The sequence below is a fragment of the Medicago sativa genome, chromosome 7 (assembly GCF_051527215.1).
Source record: "Medicago sativa cultivar Bolivia chromosome 7, Bolivia_mono, whole genome shotgun sequence".
Classification (NCBI taxonomy): Eukaryota; Viridiplantae; Streptophyta; class Magnoliopsida; order Fabales; family Fabaceae; genus Medicago; species Medicago sativa.
This window is the reverse complement of record NC_140755.1, coordinates 101,238,879-101,253,495: the sequence shown is the minus strand read 5'-3', so window position 1 is coordinate 101,253,495 and position 14,617 is coordinate 101,238,879. Positions and strand designations below refer to the sequence as shown.

The following is a 14,617-nucleotide window of genomic DNA, read 5'->3' as shown; positions in this document are numbered from 1 at the left end:
AAAACATATGTTGAAAATTATCAACACCTTAAATGAACATCAATCACCTCAAAGGATTACCTCCGCAGTTGCACGCAAGGATACTTCCTTGGTCTTAAAAAAAAAATGAATAGTACATTTTCCTTCAAAAATTAACATACGACTTATGTCCCCAAATACCTATAATCCGCGCCCCTGTACATATGTTAGCAACGTAACAGTAAAATAGTAGTAATTCGCTATATATCGACTAATTAACATTTTTGGCTCTACCGTTTAATATAGTCTTGGATCTAATAAAGAGGAATTTTAGGTAAGACTTTTTTAAAACTAATCAATACAATTATATTTTGGTTATAAATTTTTGTTACACAACCGCATCCAATAGTTCATATAAGAGATGCTCTACACTTTGCAATCAATCATAAACATCCGGAACAAAGGTTGAAGAAGAATGGCACAACGAAAAATCTGGGAGCCCTCTATTTTTTATCATTTTGGTGTCAGTGTGCTGGCAGGTGGGCCTTCTTGACGACAATGAGCAACAAAAGAACTATCATGATCAACAATTTTCTCATTCATGGACAATTTTGTGTTGGGGGTGGGGGGTCAACAGAGATCACAAAATCCTGATCTTCGGAGACGTTAGAGAATTCCTCTAGTCTCAAAAGAGACTTTACCGTTGAAGGTCTCAAATGGGAGATGTAACCATAGCTTCAGTTTACTTACAAATACAAACTGTTAGCTTGGCACAAACCACCTATCTACTAGACACCATGTTTGTCCTATCAGTCAGTCCAACAGCCGAGCACAAGCCAGAATCAAATTTGTAACAACTTGCAAAACACTTACTAGACCTATCTTACTTAACCTCATTTCTTGCACATCTAAGACAATCACCAACGAAAATGCAAAATCAAGCATGCTCACTGTCGGATAAAATTATACAAATATTTACTATGAAACCATAATATTAGATGATTACTATGCTGTAACGGTAGGTCTGCTTGGCCTCTTTCCTTCCATGGCATCTTTTTTGTTCCGACAGTTTGTGCAGAGAAATGGGCCTTCCCATGGCCTAGATGCTGGAGAAAAGAAAGGTCCAGAGTTCACTGATAGACCATTACCAGGGGGTTGATCCACTTGGCAAATAGCACAGCGGAAAATCTCAGAATTCTTATCAAATGGAAAATCCTTACCGAGCCTGCAGTTTTAAGAAAACTGGAAGACTTATGAATTGCACAGACATATACACCCAAATAGGAAAAAGGATAATTTCATTGCAATCACTAGTTGGTTAAGATAAATTAATATTCAGTAAATAAATAAAGACAATTTCCTATTACACTTCAAGATATAAAATGCAAATATGAATTTAGTTGGGCTCCATGCCATCCATACCTTTCTATAAGCATTGCAGAACCCTCTTCAAAAAGCTCTTCCACAACACCAACTGCAGAAAGCTTGCTAGTGGCTTTGTTAGTAGAGTTCTCAGATTTCTTTCCAAAGAGAAGTGTGGTTAGCATATTATGCTTCTTTTTTGAAGTAGGCGGTAATACAGGGTGGTCAGAAGGAATAATATCTACAACAAGGCAGGTTGTATCATCCTTCAGGCCTCTAGATCTTAGAGCTTCCTGGGAGAAAAGAAAAGAAAAAAGGATTTACTAAATAAGATAACCAAACATCCATTCCAGAAAATGTGAGAAGAATGCCAGAACTTATCACCTTAACCACCAGCTTTGCAGCAAGCTCCGCAGGTAGACCCCGACATGACATGGCGGCCATATCATTAGATAAAGTGTCCCAAATACCATCAGAGGCTATAATAAGCCTTCCACCAGCACTTGAAAGCTGAGGAAACGACAGACAAATAATGGTTGTGAGAAATCTAACTTGGAAATGAATGCTTCCACATATAGGAGACACCAAAGAAAAGAACGTAATAATGAAACCGGCTCACTTTCACTTGCTTAACATGTGGTATTGGTACGATATATTCCCCCACATCTGTGTCTCCAATTGATCTAGATAAGCACAATCCACCGGGCCAGCAGCGAAGAGGACCTACCTACAGACATATTTGCCAACCAAAATCAGTTGAGTTTAAGTAACCGTTACTAGTTACTAGAAGGACAAAAGTGGTTACATCATACCTCATTGCCGCCAAATATATTGAGTCGTCCTACTTCGCCACCACTGGCAGTAACACGCTCCCTTTCTTCTACATTCTCTTCCAGTCTATGATCAACTGTCAGGAGAGAAACTACACCTCCCTGAGTATCTAATATGCAACGGGAATCCCCAACAGATGCAACAGTGACAGTCCATCCATCAACTATAACAAATGTAGCTGTTGTTCCAGAAGTTTCCCCTGCGTATGAAATTAAGATGTCAGAAACAGCGATCACAGAAGATCCATGAAGCAAGCAAACAAGGTTTTGTATGTACCCTTCTTCTGAAACTCCGTGTCAGTCTTCACAAAACCAACAACTAGAGCACGAGGAAGGGCCTGTAGCCATGCATCCCTGCTGATATCTTGCGGTATCGCACTCAAAACATTATTAAGCAAGTTTTCCTTTGTATAAATAGCAGCTGATATACCATTGTGCCCGTCAAAAATCTGCCAATTAAGAATTCATTGTCAACATCATAACCATTGCGGGAATAAATTGATGCCCCACTTGCTACTTATAAATGTGAAGAAAAGAAAAATAATATGCTCCAATTCTCGTACGACATCTACTAAGTCCTGTTTGGATAAACAACTTCATAAAGTGCTTGTAAGCATTTAGGGTTTATCATATAAGTGCTTATGTATAAGCTATTTCTGTAACAAAAGATAAATTAAAGTCAAAGTATTTCATATAAACCATTAGCTGTTTTCATAAGCTATCTTGAATGTTTGTCGTATTAAGCTGAAAACAGCTTATGGACATGTCACAAGCTGTTTCCATAAAATGTCTCAGACAGTCTCACAAGTGTTTATGTCAGTAAATAAGCAAATCTAAACGGATCCTAAAACCGAAGAAAGACGAATGTATCTCCACTATGCAGAATAAACTTCCAACTCAGACTCAACTCTCAACTAACATGCTACATTCAATTTCTTAAAATCCAAATATTTCTCTCTTCAAACATTAAACTAAACACTAAAACAAAGTAACTCAACTCAAATAACTATAGGAACAAACAAACCAACAAGAATAAAGTAATACCGCAAAGACGGAAAACGCGGTTGATGGATCACCGGGAACCCTGTGGCAATCTGTTTTGATTAAAAAGTAATCTTCTCCTTTCTTGGCCAATCCAGCTTGTCCAAACTTGACAAAAGGTTTTTCAACTTTCTCATTTCGAATCTCGCGGCCAATCAAAGTGGCCAATGGAACTGGTGATGGCTTCATCCTTGACAATTCACGTTTACTCATTTTACTTCACAATTCAACATTCTCTAGAAAGAAAGAAAAAAAACCATACCTACTCATCCAAAAAAAAAAAAAAAATTCCAACATAAATTAAAAAATTCATTCTACATAATAATAGTTCAAAATTTAGATCTAGAACTGATCGTGGAAGCTTGATTAATGATGTGCATTTATAATCTGGTGAAGTAAAATTAGTAGCAGAAAATGTAATTAAGAGGTAAAGTATGCGAAAAAATGTACTGACATGAGGAAAATGCGGTAGATCGAGAAGACGATAAACCCTAGAGTAGAAACGGAGGATGAGATTGAGAATGGGATTCACTTCGGTGATAATTACAATTACAGAGAAGAAGAGAACAAAGCTTTTTCTGTAATTTGATTGGTACAAAAAGACTATGAGAGGAAAGAAAACAATAACAAAAAGGTTGTCTTCTTTGTTTTTGGGACAGAATCTTTGGTAATGTTACTTTGCAAATAAACATAAAATTATTTAAAATGTTTTTTTGTTTATTTTTTAAATTTGTAAAAGAAACAATAAAAAAAAATTCCATTTTCAATTTAAAAAAAAAAAAAAGTCAAAATCAAAATTAACATTAACCGTAAACAAAATAAGTTTTCTCAAATAAATTTTCGCATTTTCGTTTTATTTTGATCACTTTATCAAATGAAGCATGTTTTTACCAAAAATTAAACATGTATGAATGAATGTTTTTTTTTTTTTTAATATAAGTTTTCTCTAATTTTATTTGAGAGACTATCAAACGTTAAACATGGTACGTTTCACATTTAGAATTTGAATTTTCTTTATAGTCATTTCTCTAGACTCAATCGAGCGCTTGTTTTTATTTCATATACCATTTTTTTTAAACATTGGAGATGTTTCATACTCATTTCTATTTTTTTTAAGGTAGTTTTAGTAGTTTTAAATTTGAGTAAAAAAAAGGTAGTTTTAAAATTTGTTAGTGTTGCTAAAAACCTTTTCAGCTTGTTAAGTTTGAAGTTTATTTTCTCGATTAATTTTATATGATATGCAATGAGTTTTTCTTAGTAAAAAAAAAATGTTATCTTGCTTGATTGATATATTTAGTAAAATAAAACAATTGCATAAAATATAGATTGAAAATCCATGTGGATTGATTCAATCAAAGGAATATGAGAATAATATTTCTCCCAAACAATCCATGTGTGTATGATAATTTGATCTGATTGATTCTGCTTTTAACCTTTACAATAGAATATCCAAACAGACAAAAAATAGAAAAATGGTGAGCACATAGGGACAACTAACAGAGGTCCAACCTATGCACGCCTGGAGTCTGGACGGCCAACAAGATCCAATACAGTGAGAGAATTATCACTACATACATATAAAAAAACTGCAAGCAATATTACTCAACTAGCCTCATAGACTCATACAATTGAGAATTCAATTGTGTATTCTTGGCCACATTGACACCTAGTTAAATACATGATGAAACCACTCAGTTGGTTTATTGTCCCCACACTAGCCAAATTGCACAAAAAATCTCTTTGTCAATCTTAATCCACAAAATTATACTATTATACATACAACTCTAAAACCATTATCCAACTCTTAATTTTGTCCTTCCGGCATCACACTTTACATCCATTTGTCCTTCTGAAAAATCCATGACAATAAAATATTTTAATGTCATAAATCTTCAACCAAGCTAATTAATGTTCAAGTGTAGTATTAAAACCATAAAAAATTGTATTAAAAGCTCAGGAAGACAACAAAGCCTCTTGCCATTTTGAACAATATTTCTCACTTGGCATTTCCAGCCCTCCTCTTTGCATCAATAGGATGCTTTCTTGCTTGAATAACTGGTGTTGGTTGTTTCTTTGCTGGAGAAGGAATTAATGATGGGATCATACTCCTATTTTCATGCATACAAGGAACATTGTTAATACCTTTGAAAAGCACATACATATATGTATGCAACACAAAATTTCATTGTACAATGAGCTTAAACCCTTGTGGAATTAACACGAAAATATGAAATAATTACCTGATTTCTGGAATCTTTGTTGGTCTTTGAATAATAGATTTCTTTGCATTAGAGCCTAATCCATTTGAAAGTGCGGTTGGTTTAGGTGCTTGTATTAACCAATTCATGTCTGATTCTGAAGAATCACTTGTTGCAATTTCAAGTTCATCAGATTCATCAGTGGTCATAGTGGTCATCTCAAACTCAGGTTCCAAACACAACTTTGAATGTTCTGAAAGAGAACTTGGACTTAGCAATGGAGAGAACTGTTTACTTTCTGCTTCCCATTGTCCCACTAAGCTATCATCACTAGTTAAGCTATCATTTCTATTCATAATCTTATCATTCCATTCGCCTGAAACGGATTCCTTATCATCGTCTTTTCCATTTACCACATGGTGACTGTTAACATGTGGCCATGGTGGTGATTGTGAATGCCTGTACATGTCATGAATATCTAGGCTTCTTCTTTTCAGCTTTGGTGCACTCTTTTTTTGGCCCTACATGCAATTATTCACAACACTTGCAAACATCAGTTACCATGTATGCAAAGGAAATCTTGTAAATTAAGGAACCAAAATGAAAAGAAAAAAAATCTAATAGATCAAAATGTCTAGCATTTGTAACTTACGAGAACAATATGGAACGAAAAAAACTTAATGGAAAGTGAAACTAAAAATAACTTAAGGGGCCAAAATACAATCTAGTCATTACTATAATATTTCATCACTTAACTCATATGATCACATAATTTCATGCTTTTGACATGTCACTGAAGTAATTTCATGGAATTAAGAATAGCATGTTACCATTATGCTACTGGAATCATCTTTTGGCACCTTACGGCCTCCAGAAGATGGCCAATTACGTTGTACGGGAGGTGACGATGCATAGGATTTCAACTTTGATGTTACATGTCCACTATTGGAAGGTTGTTGAATGTGTTCTGCTTCTCCATCCTTCCTAGCTAAGGCTGCCTTCAGCATAGCAATCTGACAAGACAAATATGACCAAATAAAAACTCAACACAAAAATTTCACAATTTAAAGATGTAAAGAGTTCCAATCATACTCTACTGTATTTTCACTTGGTAACATTTTTACATTACATTTTAAAATAGTCAAATAAGATTAGAAATGTCAAGTATAGTGTAGTTATTAAACTAGTAGAGAACAAAAAACAATGTAAGAACCTGTTCTTTAAGCTCTTTCACTTCTGTGTTATCTTTATTCACTCGCGCGGTTCCAAGTTCAACAGTGGAGACTCGTTCGGCGAACTTGAGTGTACTAAGTGTTTCTCCGAGAGCATCAGGTTCCGGACTAATATGAACAAACATGAGAGTCTTGGCCTGCCCTCCTAATATATATAATGAAAGAAGTTCCTTAATAACTAACAAAAGATACAAATTCTCATGTAGTCAAAGAAGTATTGATATGAATATCATACCAAGTGCATCCTGAAGTAGCTGAGTAAGTTTACTATTCCTATATGGAACATGTGCATTCTTGTGAGCAAGGGAAGCAATTACATCTCCTAATGCGGAAAGTGACTTATTGATATGTTGAGCCTCCTTAAGTCTATCTCCTGTGGCCTCGGTTTTATCCGCCCTTTCACTTCCTGCAAGGTCAACAAGATGCATACAACCTCGAATAATGCTTCCCGATACCAAGTTCTTTCCATGAACATGAACTGTCAAACAGCTGCAATTATATACCAACCATTATAAGGGTCATGTGTGTTGGCCAAGGGAAACTAGTACTTACCAATAAACCTAACAATGTCATTGCTATTACCTGTGAGAACGACTGCTACGGTCGTTCATGGCAGTAGAACCAACAGCGCGATTTTTATGTCCCAAGTTCATCAAAGTTATGACATCGGAAGTGTTTGAAACTGGAACAAGGCTTGCATCTGGCACGTTGATGCCATTATTGGAACTGTTGCGAATTTCTAATGTGTGTATGTGTTAAGGATTACATCAAGGAGAAAAATGAATCAATAATTGAGCATGGAATCCACATATATAGTCTTTGTATTAATATATTATAGTATAGATAGATAGATCGAAGAAGGATATCTTTTGTTAGAACCCTCTGGAGCTAGTAGGTCTCTAACTTGCTCATTGTAAATCTCAAGCATCTGAACAGAGATTTCATAGGTAATGGTGTCTTTCCTCTGATCTGAGAGAAAGAAAAGATCTCTCAATGCGCGGTAGTTAACACCTATGGTTTCCTCATCAAGATTATCTGGTCCTGCCTGCGTCAATGCATATCAAATATTAATGGAGTTATTTTCATTTTCAAAACCCAACACAGAGAATCAACAAGTGTTGATTACATAATTCATCTAGGGTTAAATATGTTTTTCCTTTGTACAAGTATACCAATTTTCGTTTTTAGACCCTGTAAAAATTTCCTTCAAATTTTCGTTCCCCACATATTTTTTCTTACCAATTTTAGTCCTCGCTTTTTAACTATAATGACATTTGTCTAATGGAAGTTCACATGGCAAGTTCCACGTGACTCTTTATTTGGTGTGACATTGTTGAGACCTTCAAATATCAAACACTGATAAAGTTTGAACCTCTTACCATAGTGTATGTTTTTCCTGATCCTGTCTGGCCATATGCAAATATACAAACATTGTAACCATCAAGAACAGAACGAATCAAAGGCTGCGTATCAGAGAAAACTTCCCCTGCAAGAATACCACAAACAACAGTGACGATGAAAACATACATATTAGCAAAACAATTTTAGTGAAAATGTATATAATAAGACCAACCTTGTGTTGAAGAAGAACCAAACACTTTATTGAAGTTAAATATCTTCTTTCCCTCTTTACCAAGTTTGGAATTGGGAGGTATCATGAGTGACATACTTCCTTCCTCCACGCTGCTGACAACGCTATTTTGACTCGGTTGGCCACCCAAGAACGGTCGAACTCGACAGTACACCCTAATATTTCCTGTCAACATGCAAAAAGTTTGTCCAATCATTCTAATTCAAAACATAGACAGCATAAGAGCATAAGTATACCTAGACGACTGAGTCTTCAACATGAGATTTTACCTTTCAGATCCTGCACTTGATTGTATAACTTGCGGTTTTCTTCAAGAACTTTATGATATCCAGAAGCAGCAGCAGCTAGACTATGCAAGTGCTTACTTAGATTGATCATATCCTTCTGGTATTCCTTTTGCAGAAACTGCATTCCCGATTTGGTTTGATGCACAATGGTTTTCACCTCCTAAAGAATATTAAGATTGAACTTGTCACTTTATCAGATCAATTCAATTTTCAAATATTGAGTTCCATATATAGTATTACAAGTTACCTGGATACTTCTATGTTGTTCTTGGACTAAACTTTGTTGCTTCAAATTCAGGCTGCTTGATTCTTCAGCATCACTGTTGTATTTCTCATCATAGCATTCCTCTTGTTTGTCTTCCAATTGTTCTACATCTTCATTTTCTTCCATCTTTATAATTTTTCAGACAAATATAAAGGTTAAGCAGTTGAGATTGTGATAATGACCAATCTAAACATTTTCATCTGAACTTGAAAGATAAATATTTTCTGGATTGTGAATTTTACCCCTTCATCAACAGAATCAGCTTTTGAAATTGATTGGTCTGTTTCAGACAATGCCTTATCTGACAATGCCTTATCTTCTTGAGTTGTTTTGTACTGAAATTATTAAAAAATTATCATTAGGTTCAAAAAGCTATAAGATTCAACAGAACTGAGAGAGAGAGAGAGAGAGAGAGAGAGAGAGAGAGAGAGAGAGAGAGAGAGAGAGAGAGAGGCATGCCGTTTCTTGTTGAATTTGTGTGCGACGTTCAAACTCTTCCATGACTTTGTTAAGAAGAGACTCTACTGCCTGATGCACCAAAAGATGTTATATACTTAATATAGGAGATACAAGACCAAAGAAATATGAAAAGCCTAAAATAAGTACAAAGCCACAAATAACATTAGTTTCCAAATGCTTTATGTTACTTTGTTACATACACAATAGCTAGATGTGGCTGTGTTACTTGGAGAGCAAGGAAAAAATCACTCAAAAGAATTTACAAAATGATAAGTGATTTTGTCTGAATCGATTAGGCCTTACAATGGGAATTTCCTCTGGCTTCTTATCAGACAAATATTGGCGAACTAGCGAGTTTAAGGAAGAAAATGAACCCTGCACATACAAATTCATGAAGCTTAGACAGATTATTTTTACCATTTTGACAAAAAAAAAAATAGTAAAATATTTATAAACAATAAAGTTCTCTCTAACCCCTTCATGTCGATCTGGATCACTCATGTATCCATCTTTGTCACCTACTGTCATACTCCAAAGAGACTTCATGAATGGTTCTGAGTTTTTCCTCAAAATTGGTTTCCCAGATGTAGGTGGTTTTTGACCATATTTCAATGACCCTGACCCACTTCTTCCTACAAGTTTCCCTTCAGCGTAGGATTTCAGTGCCAAAACACAGTTCACTACCCTTGAAGATTTTCCTCCCTATATACACAACAAGGGGAAAAAAGAAAAATGCTAAAACAAAATGACAATTGCTCGTAATAAATTATTAATAATATACGGTTAAATTTGATATAATGTCAGTGTAAAAGTCTAATTTTGTCGACAAAATCACAAGCAATCATACACGTGACTTTAGAAGTCATAATGATTAAAGTCAAACATTTTTTATGATCTGATTATTACGATTGTGTAAAAAAAATTAACACCGACAGTGTATATTGATTTTAATCAACTGAGTCCATCCCATGAAATAAAAGTGCAAATAAGCAAAATATTTAAAGTTTGGTTAGAACCTGTTCCAAATCAGAAGCTTCAAAGGTAGGAAGTCCCATTTCTTCAACAGCTACAAGAAAGTTCCTTACATTTTCAAAGTATTGAAAAGCAGATAATGCTGCTCCATCAGGAATAATAACAGAATCACAAGGGCCTTCAACCACCTAAAGATATATACAGGTTTAATTATTGTCATAAATCATATATATGTAGAATCATATTTTTGTGAAATGAGAAACAATATACCTTGAGCACTGCTCCAGGTTGAATTTTGTTGAGAGCATTGCAAAGGATAATTCCACTACGCAAACCAATTCTAAAATCTTCTTCAGAAGGTTCAGCTGGCAAGTCTTTCCCTCCAACTACTCCAACCGTTTTTCGCAACCAACCAGCTGCTTCATACCTTCTCAGAGCTGCAATAAGAGACAAATTCTATCTCAGTTATGTTAAAATCTTCTAAGGCCGCTGCATGGTGCGATTTGATTTAGGATCTCTTTGAATTGGCTAATTTGAACTTATCTACTAGTATAATTACTTGTGAGATAGCCTATGAAAATATTATGACTCATATGAAAAGGTTTCGACTTTATTTTATCTTTTGTTATAGAAATAGCTTTTAAATACTAAGCACTTATATGATATAAACATTTACTATGCAATAAAAGCATAAATATAATTAAGTTGTTTATTCAAACAAAGCCTTGGAAAGAGGCCAATCCAACATAAATTTTGAACAAACAAAATAAGTGTCGTTTATTGATTACAACCGGACAACATCATTAGCCATAAAAAAAAAAAGCATGATGATTGAGTTTCACAAAAACTTGAATTCATGACATAAATGATCATAATTATGATGAAAATAAAAATAAATAAAAATCTTGAAGGAAAAATAAAAGAAGAAGAGAAAAGGGATATATACAAGCTTCTTCGGCTTTTCTGGAAGCAAATTTGAAATCGCTAGAGCGGACAGCTTGTTGTTGAAGAACATCTTCAACGACAGAAACAACAGAGAATGGTAAAACTTGATCGGTTGACATGATTAATTAGGCCTTAAGAATGAACAAAAGACCCAGAAACCAATTCTATATTATAATATATTACAAAATGGCTGGCATAGAATTCTTAGCTATAACAATGAAAAAAAGATGTATAGCTGAATTCTTTCTGAAAGAAAAAGAGAAAATGATATATAGAGAGAGAGAGGAGAATGAAGAATAGCTTGAAGAAGAAGAAGAATGAAGAAGAAAGAGAAAGAGAAAGAAAGGCTTTGAAAAATGTTATGGTTCTTTTCTTTCCCTCGCTTTCCTTTGGTTCAATGTCGTGTTCTATAATAATATTGGATTGGTGTTTCACCCGAACCTGCTTCCGACCCTCTCGCTATGTCATCACTTGAGAAATCATGGTTTATATTTAGTTTAAGGGTTAATTATGTTTCTAGTCCCTATAAAATAGCGACCTTAGTCCCTACTTAATTTTAATAGCATTTTAAGTCCCTATAAAAAAAAATTTACTTATAATTTTAGTCCCTGCTAAAACAAAGTTTGATTAATTATCCTTAAACTCTTAAATTTTTGAACGATTTTTTTGAGACAAGATTAGAACACTATGAAAGGTTCGTTTACTAAAATTTAGAATTTTCTGACATGAAATGAATCAAATCTGAATGTAGAAATCAAATTTTGCGATAATTTTTTGCGGACGAACTTTTAGTAATGTTCTAAACATGTCTGCAAAAAATTGTTCAAAAATTTAAGAGTTTAAGCATAAATTAAACAAATTTGAATTGAGTAGGGACTAATACTCAGTGCAGAAAAACAAAATTAGGGACTAAAAATGCTATTAAAATTAAGTAGGGACTAAACTTACAAGGTTGCTATTTTATAGGGACTAGAAACATAATTAACCCTTAGTTTAATCAATATTTTATATGCTTTTAGGATTTAATTTCTTTGAATAATTAATATACAAAACTTTTGCAGATACAACCAATTATTGTGTCACTTTTTTCTATAAAATTAAATTAAATTATTATGTTACTTTTATTATATTATTATTCTTCTTCGTTCTTAATAAGTTTCCAAAAAATATGATGTGTCTCGATACATTTGTAAAATTATTTATATTGACAATGAATATTGATTAAAGATTTATTCACATACACCAATGTAAAACTTTTTATACATAAATTAAATTAACTACAAATTCTCAAGAGTCCGTTAATCATTTGATCTAAGGTTCTATCACCAACTTGTGCGTATAAAATAATATTTGTTGGGAGAAATCAATTTTGAATCTCAGATACTCGAAGTGATTTACAAATGATGCGTTTAGTTTTTTTTTTTTAAATCTACCACAAATATATAGACGTGGTATGATTTGATAGAATTTTTTTTAAAAAAAAAATTACACCATTAGAGCATATAAATAAATCTCATTAATTTTATTGTTTTACTAAATTAATTTCATTAATTAAACTCTTTTTTAAATACTTTGAATAATTTTGTCAAATACTCCATAAATGATATTTTCCTTGAAATAATTAATAATTCATGCTATTTTCTTTTTGAATGAAAAACCAACGACTATTTATTTTTATTTTTTTAAATAACCAACGACTATTTATAGAAATAACAATTTTCATTGTTTTTCTATTTTCAGAGATAATTTACTGCTGAAAACAAATATACTACTTGTATTTTTCTATGATAATAACATATATTAGTTCTCAACAACAACAAATACAGTTTTAAGTTTTAATTATGCATTCTTGTTTTCCTTCTAATGTCACCTACGTATAAGAGGTTTGTTATAACTTACTCAGTTTTTTTTTTTTTTTTGAGGTATTAGTACTCAATATACAAAACTTGAAGAAATATAAGTCTGAAATTCTAACGTTGATGGGTTAAAACATAAAAGTAAATTTGATTGTAAATTCTAGTGAAGTTGTGGTTTTCTTGATTTTGTATGAAGTGTGTATACTCTTGAGTATTTTTTTTTCATAAAAAGAAAAGTTTTAAAAGAAAATTATAAATAAGTTTGAATTCAATAATTAATGTATTTTATTATAAATAAGTTTGAATTCAATAATTAATGTACTTTTTTTTCTTCAAAAAAAATAATTAATGTACTTTTTGGTCAAAATAACATATTTCGTAATTGGGTCTTGGAATTATTTTTTTCCCTTTTTCACTAGCTGTAAATAATTTATTTTTCTCTATAATATTTTTTTAATTTATTTTATTAAAAATTCATAAAAACAAAAATTAATTATATATTTTAATGAAAGCTTGGATTTAATTAAAATATTTTGGATGTTAATTTGGTTGTAAAAGTTTAACATTATAATTTCACAAGGGACAAAGTTAAAATTTGCTCGAGACTATTATAAAATTAGTCATTAATATCAATTTAATTAATAATATAATTTCCTTCCTTAAAAAAAATAATAATATAATTTCCTCTTTTTTAACTTTAAAAAAAATGAGAATTTCCTCGAATTGACATGTTGTTTTTCTTTAGTTTGTTGTCGTAAAACACAAAAAATCATCATTTCTTTAATTTACTTGAGATAAATAAAAAAGTTAGGCTGTAAATATTATGATTGAGCCTTCTTATTTGTTTTCTTTAATATGTTTGCCATCACTAATTACTCTGCCAATTCCATCTTATCAGACAATTTTTTACTTATTTTTGAGATCACTAGTCACAGTATAGATTTAATACTACGATCTTGACTAACATGGTAAAATAGATTATCCTTGTATCTTAATTGAATAGGATATCAAGGTTAAATTATTATATTTCAAGCATTAGACATCTTAATTTAATTGGTCCTTGTTGTGATTATTACAGGATAATACATACATACTAACTACGTATACCACTAATTGGCAAACAATCCAGCTCCTTTTACATGTAAAGTATTGGACATGTATCATCATTAGGCTTCAAAGAATTTGGACATAGTAAACAAAATCTAACATCAAAGTACCCCTCCAAATGCATGATTATAGCACCACAATATAAATTAAATGAACCTTTAAAGATTAAAATTCTTCTGTTCACATGGATCGTTTCCATATTCCCCCACAATTTCCCTTAACAATGTATAAATAGTTAGAATAACATCTCTATAATCATTAAAGTTGGTTTCCCAACATAATCTAATTGCATGGATCATTAAAAAATATATAGGGGTGGTGAATGTGGGTTCTTTCGGCACTCTCCACTTTCTGTGATTTTATTTTTCTTATAATGTGCTTCAACATTTATATACTATAATTATAAAGTCCCCCAAGCTAGCCCACAACTTCTCTGTCGTGAAAAGGATGTAGAGCACAAGTACTACTTTTTAGGCTTTTATTAACGTATGATTTTATTTTTGGTCACGATGCA

General features: G+C 32.6%; 2 protein-coding genes across 2 annotated transcripts; both read right to left on the bottom strand.

Annotated features, from left to right (window-relative positions):
* Window positions 1-614: 614 nt before the first annotated feature.
* LOC146911320 (putative protein phosphatase 2C 5) lies at window positions 615-3,787 on the bottom strand. The gene is made up of 8 exons (XM_085723926.1): window positions 3,646-3,787; window positions 3,195-3,453; window positions 2,428-2,599; window positions 2,133-2,350; window positions 1,940-2,047; window positions 1,705-1,830; window positions 1,381-1,613; window positions 615-1,183 (listed from the first exon to the last, which is right to left on the bottom strand). Exons 2-8 carry the CDS (start codon window positions 3,402-3,404, stop codon window positions 964-966), a joined length of 1,287 nt encoding a protein of 428 aa, XP_085580052.1. The 5' UTR covers window positions 3,405-3,453; window positions 3,646-3,787; the 3' UTR covers window positions 615-963.
* A 798-nt stretch (window positions 3,788-4,585) lies between these two features.
* Window positions 4,586-11,377, bottom strand: ATK4 (kinesin 4). Its single transcript, XM_085723925.1, has 18 exons — window positions 11,142-11,377; window positions 10,466-10,632; window positions 10,240-10,383; window positions 9,698-9,925; window positions 9,527-9,598; window positions 9,224-9,292; window positions 9,007-9,099; window positions 8,747-8,890; window positions 8,482-8,659; window positions 8,195-8,377; window positions 8,001-8,107; window positions 7,488-7,666; window positions 7,204-7,365; window positions 6,857-7,110; window positions 6,603-6,766; window positions 6,220-6,402; window positions 5,432-5,910; window positions 4,586-5,299 (listed from the first exon to the last, which is right to left on the bottom strand). Exons 1-18 carry the CDS (start codon window positions 11,257-11,259, stop codon window positions 5,188-5,190), a joined length of 3,036 nt encoding a protein of 1,011 aa, XP_085580051.1. The 5' UTR covers window positions 11,260-11,377; the 3' UTR covers window positions 4,586-5,187.
* Between the last annotated feature and the right edge of the window lie 3,240 nt (window positions 11,378-14,617).